Here is a 6,040-nt window from a genome sequence, read left to right as displayed (position 1 = left end):
CACAGATCAAAGCAATGGAAAAAGTAAAGAAAAAAATGGAGATGAAAAATTAGCACACAGCCCGACGAAAAAAAAAAACAAAAGTAGATGGAAGTCTCAATTGTAACTACCATAACATATTCCTTAGGAATGTATATCATATTAATTAATGAATAAAATAAGAATCATTAAATGAAAAACACAACATTAATTCAGATATATATTGTAGTTAATGATCCTTCAAGAAAATTTATAAATGATTTACATTAAATTCAATATGATTTTTTATTAATATTTAATTATACAAAAATACGAAAATTTAATAAGAGCGAATGTACCATAAGATTAAACGTGTCCCAAGTCTTGCAAAAATGTAATTGTGAAATATAATTCAAATTTAAGACATTTGTAAAATATCACATCTGAATTTGGTCAAATCTCTTAATCTTTCTATCATGAGCATCAGCTAGAGCATAATTTGAGCCCATTAAAAGTTTTGGGCCAATATCACCCAACGGATCGGCCCATTTATTTGTGGGTTGCCTAATTACGACAGGGCCGACCTGCTAGACGAAGCTACCTCCTCCCCAGATTAAAAACGACAAATTATCAAAATAAAATGTTTATTTATTGCCTTTGAAAAACAAAAAGTTACGGGGCAAATCTACAATATATATCTTTTAGGGGGGAAAAAGAATAAAGTTATATTTGATGGGGTGAATGAAGGTGACGCTGACGTGTACTGTACACTAATTTCCCGTTTGAAAAGTTCTACTTGTAACGTTACACGTGGAGGCAGACAAATATGGTTAATAATAGCTGCCACTTCTCAACATGAACTGGAACCAGCGGTCAATTGTCCGGATTCAATCAAAAGCGGCAGGTGGGGGTTACATTCGTCATTTTGCTCGCAATATCAGGGGCATTATCGGAACGTGGAGAAAAAAACGTAATTTTCGACCCGCAATCCCAAATAATATTTTATTTATTTATTTAAAAGAAAAAGCACGAAAATTTAAGGGGAATGAAAAGGGTAAATGAAATCCGATCTCAAAGCATTTGCTTCGAGTCCACGTCAATTCGGGCCCCACACGAGGTGAGCCGAACGCCTGTGAGACACGTCACGCTGTCGGTAAAGATGCTTCGTCTCATTCGCCTCACCGTTGAAATTGTTAACAAAAAATAAAAAAGGAAAAAGGGAAAATTAAAATATATTCAGAATAAAGAGGTTCTTGCCACGTAAGATCCACTTCCTCTCTCACAAATTGGGTTATGTGGCCACCGTGAACCATGTGCAGCCGTCGATTTTATGCCACCTAATCAACGGTCTTTAATGTTCGGATTTTTTAATCAGGCTTATATGTTTTTTTCCCCTTTTTCCACGCCCGCGTTGCGTCACAATCCTACCATGCCACGTAAGGCCGAGCAATGAACTGGTGGTAAGTGTGACAAAACAACTAATCCTATTTTACTTTAATAAATAAAAATAAAAATAATAATCATATTTTATTATTTTTCTTCTCTTTTTTACAAATTAATTTTCCTTGAAATTGGTAGGTACAGTATAGGGTGAATTAAATTAATATTGCATTAGAGAGAGGGGAAAAAATAAAAGCTGAGACGAGGTATTTGAAAACTATAGAGAAAAATACAAGGTCTTTTTGCATTTGTTAGGAAGTTTGGCAAAACTAGAATGCCTCTCTTTAAAAAATGTATTTTTTTTTTTTGACAGAATTTTCAACAAATGGATGGTCGTGGTTGAAAATTGTATAACAAAATTCGTCTATTAGAGTATGCATTTTGGTAGTTGTTTTCAACTTTTGGTCAACTTCTTTAGGATGTGTATTTACAGAAAAGTGATTTTCCAATAAACGATTAAAAGATTGTTCTTCCTAATAGTTTCCATGTAGTTCGTTTTGGCTTTTTTTAATATTTTTTTGGGGTTCCCTTTTAAATTCATTAATTTTGATTTGTAATATCTTAATCTCATTGGATAATTATTTTATTTTTAGTTTTTTTTTTTTAAATAAAGCGGACATTACTTTCAATACTTTCATCTCAAAAAAATTTCATCCGTTATCTGTTTTTCACCAATGGTATAAAAAATAAAGTCAAATTGTGAGAACTACAAAAACTAGTTTTCAAAAAGTTGTTTTTGTTTTTTGAATTTGACTAAAAATTCAACTATTGTACTTAAAAAATATGCAAATCATGATAAGAAATGTGGATGAAATTGACTTAATTTTCAAAAACAAAATCCAAAAATTAAATGATTACCAAATGGAGCCTTGATTTTTAGTTTTAAACTTTTTAAAATTAAGACTATAAATACTATACTCACATCTATATTTCCTACACTGTTATCTATTTTTTACTAATATTTTCAAAAACTAAACCAAATTTGTAAGCTTTATATATATATAAAAAAATGTTTCTATTTTTTAATTAATTAATAATTCAATTCTTGTATTCATAAAAGATGAAAAATTATTATAATAAATGGAGAGAAAATAGACTTTAATTTTAAGAAAAATATATTTATTAAATGGAGCTGAAATATTTGTTAAATTTTTAATGCAATGGTAATCTAATTCATCCGAACGTGACAAGTTGTGGAACTCAATCTTTTGCTATAATGTTTTATCTACATTCAATTTTTGCTAAATTCAATCGCAAATTTTAATACAAAGTAATAAAAATAAATAAATTCGTTCATTCCAAATTTTCAACAAAAGTAAAGTTTTACACAAAACTAAGCCCTCATTATTATACAATATATATATGATCGACATGGTAACTCTAAAAGGGTGAATAGGGTTTAATCGAGGTAATTAAAAAAATTTCATGATGTGGGCCCACATAAATAAATTAACAATATGTTTGCTAACGAGTAATTTAAACTACAAATTCATGCAAATAAATTCAACCCAAAATAATCAATAAGTTAATAATACTTCTTTAGTACTAAATTTGATTGTAATAACAAGATTGGTAATGGATATAGAAATTCAAGAACAACTAATAAAAATAATTCAATATGAGCAATTGGGTAGTTATAGTGTGCAGGGAGTTGGGAGGATCTGGGTGATGTGGCGGAAGAGTATCTATGATTTTTCCATTGATGTTAGTGGGGATCAATTCATTTCTTGAATCTCAGTGGATATTGTATCTAGTGCTAGGGTACATATTGGTGCTGTGTATGCCTCTATTGACGTAGTGAGAGGAGGAACTTGTAGTCTCAGTTGATTGATGTGTGTGCCTCGTGGCAACTTCCTAGAGTTGTTTTGGGGGATTTTAATGCTATTCGTAGTAGTTCGAAGAATTTTGGTGGTTGCCCTAGCTTGAGGGAGATAGAGGAGTTTGATGGGGTGTTATTGGAGGCGGATCTNGAGGAGTTTGATGGGGTGTTATTGGAGGCGGATCTGGTTAAGTTGGGTGTGATAGGTAACTGGTTTGCCTGGACTAGTAAACTTCAGGGGAATGGTATCTTGCGTCGATTGGATCGATGCTTGTCTAATAAGGCGTGGAATGTAACTTTTCCGTATTTGGATATTAGGGTTGGTCAGTGGGGGATTTCTGATCATAGCCCTCTTTTGGTTTCTACATGGGAGACGAGGAGTAGGTCGCCTTCTACGTTTTGTTATTTTTCTCATTGGGCAAAGGTAAAGAGTTTTCTTGATACTATCAGGTCAGTGTGGAGAAGGTTTGAGGATGTGTCTCATATGGTTAGTTTTGTGCGAAATTTGAAGGTAGTGAAGCAGGTTTTTCGTGCATCATTTGGTAGGCGTATCTTTGTGTTAGCTGATGAGGTGTGGCCGGTTGGGCAGGTTATGGAGGCTGCTCAGGCTGCGCTAGAAAGGGATCCTGCTTCAGATTCGATGTGTGGAGGCGGCTCGGACCACCAAGGTGTTTTGGTCAACGGCGAGATTGGAGAAGGCGTCGCTCCGACAGAAGGCCAGGATGAGGTGGCTGAAGTTAAGTGATATGAACACAACTTTTTTTTTCATCGCTGTGTTCGTTCTCGTCACAGCTACAGTAGTTTATTTACGGTTGTGGATGCTGGAGGGGACTTGCCAGACAGTGTATGATAAGGTGGCAAGGGTAGGAATTGAATTCTTTCGGGGTTGCTTAGGGCTCAGCATGTGGGGTATAGGGATCTTACTGCCCGAATTGAGGATATTGTGTAGTTCAGCTAGTCTGAGGAAGGGGTGGAGGCGCTTAGTCGGCTAGTGAGTCGGGAGGAGATTCAGAAGGCTTTATTCTCAATGAAGTCTGAGAAGGCTCCTGAGCCTGATGGGTTTTTAGTGGACTTTTACAGAGTTGCTTGAAGTATGGTTCGGGATGATTTATGTGACGCTGTGCTGAATTTTTTTTAGACATGTTACCTGCTTGGTGGAATTAATTCTACTGCTATTACTCTCATCCCAAATAGACGGGGAGCTGAACGTATGGAAATTTTTCGTCCTATTTCATGTTGCAATATTGTGTATAAGTGTATCTCGAGGATCTTAGCTGAGAGATTGCAATTGTGGTTGCCTGGTTTCATCAGTGGTAATCAGTCTACATTTGTTCCGAGTAGGTCAATTTTTGATAACATTTTATTGTGTCAGGAACTCGTGGGGAGCTATAAGGAGGGCAGAGGTAAGTCACGTTGTGTGTTAAAGGTAGACCTTCAGAAGGCGTACGATTCGGTAAATTGGGATTTTCTGTGTTTGTGTGTTGTTGGCTATAGGTACGCTCATTCAGTTTGTTAGTTGGGTGAGGGCTTGTGTTACTTCGCCTAAGTTCTTTATGATGATTAATGGTTCCCTCGAAGGGTTTTTTTTTTTTCCTGATATGAAGGAGTTGAGGCAGGGGGATCCACTGTCTCATTTTTTGTTTGTGATGGTGATTGAGGTCTTGTCTAGATTGTTGAATAAACCTCCTGTGCGGTTTAGGTTCCATGATCGGTGTGAGTGTTTAGGCCTAACTCGTTTGGTTTTTGCAGATGTCTAATGATTTTTCTATGCAACTGAGAGAGATTTTTTGGAGTTTTGAGGCAGGTCTTGATAGAGTTTACAGGGCTGTCTGGGTTAGTTGCAAATGTTGGGAAGAGTTCCATGTTTGTTGTGGGTGTGGAGTCTGGGGAGGCGGAGGAATTAGCTGCGTATACGGGTGTCTATCTTGGTTCGTTGCCTGTTAGGTATCTGGGTTTACCTTTATTGTCAGGCCGGTTGAGGGCTATGGATTGTGTGCTTTTGATACAGAGGATTATTGCTCGTAGCAGAAGCTGGGTAGCGTGGTCCCTCTCCTTTGCTGGGAGGTTGCAGTTTGTTAGGTCTATTTTGTAGTCCTTTCAGGTTTTTTGGTGTAGCATCTTCGTGTTGCCTACGTGTGTAACTCATGAGGTTGATCATTTATTACGTAGTTATTTATGGAAGCGTATTGTGGTGAGTCGGGGTGGTGCACGGGTGGCGTGGGATGAGATATGCTTGCCGTTGGGAGAGGGGGGTTGGGTGTGAAACATGTGGCCTCTTGGAACCAGGCTGCTATTATGAAGCTGCTCTGGCTTCTCTTAATTAAATCGGGTCACTATGGGGTGGCGTGGGTGGAGGCGTACGTTTTGCGTGGGCGGTCGTTGTGGGTTGTTCGGAGTGAGGTTGAGAGGTCTTGGTGCTTGAGGACTATCTTGCGAAGTAGAGATAGATTCAAGCATTTGGTTCGTTTGATGATCAACGATGGACGGTCTTGTTTTATTTGGTGGATCCTTGGTGCCAGGGGGGCATGATTTTTTATCTATATAGTGTCTAACGGTGGTTCATGATGCAAAGGAGTGTTTGGAAAGAGCGGTTGTGGGGTTCATAGGATGGTGAGTAGAGGTTGGAGGTGGCCTACAGTGTCTTGGGAGCTGTTTGAGATCTAGGGTCTTATCCAGGCAGTGGGCCTCTAGGGTGAGAGGGGAGGATTATTAGTTTTGGTGTCGAATGCTAGTGGTCGATTTTCTATCGCTAGTGCTTGAGAGAGTATATGTCCTCGTCGTCCTAGGGTGTCTTGGCTGCGTATTTGTGGACGGGGGGTGGTA

General features: G+C 37.6%; 1 protein-coding gene across 1 annotated transcript in view; it reads left to right on the top strand.

Moving 5' to 3' along the window:
- Positions 1–5,309, top strand: part of LOC120075757 — a 15,893-nt gene extending 10,584 nt beyond the window's left edge. Inside the window, exons 2-7 of the mRNA XM_039029410.1 lie at positions 3,257–3,958; positions 4,010–4,061; positions 4,176–4,298; positions 4,356–4,620; positions 4,712–4,905; positions 5,022–5,309. Of these exons, the coding sequence (XP_038885338.1) occupies positions 3,257–3,958; positions 4,010–4,061; positions 4,176–4,298; positions 4,356–4,620; positions 4,712–4,905; positions 5,022–5,309 (1,624 nt within the window). The remainder of the gene's footprint in view (positions 1–3,256; positions 3,959–4,009; positions 4,062–4,175; positions 4,299–4,355; positions 4,621–4,711; positions 4,906–5,021) is intronic.
- The last annotated feature ends 731 nt before the right edge of the window (positions 5,310–6,040 follow it).

This window comes from Benincasa hispida, chromosome 1 (assembly GCF_009727055.1).
Source record: "Benincasa hispida cultivar B227 chromosome 1, ASM972705v1, whole genome shotgun sequence".
NCBI classification, from domain to species: Eukaryota; Viridiplantae; Streptophyta; class Magnoliopsida; order Cucurbitales; family Cucurbitaceae; genus Benincasa; species Benincasa hispida.
The sequence above is the reverse complement of the archived record's forward strand: the minus strand, read 5'-3'. Positions and strand labels throughout refer to the sequence as shown.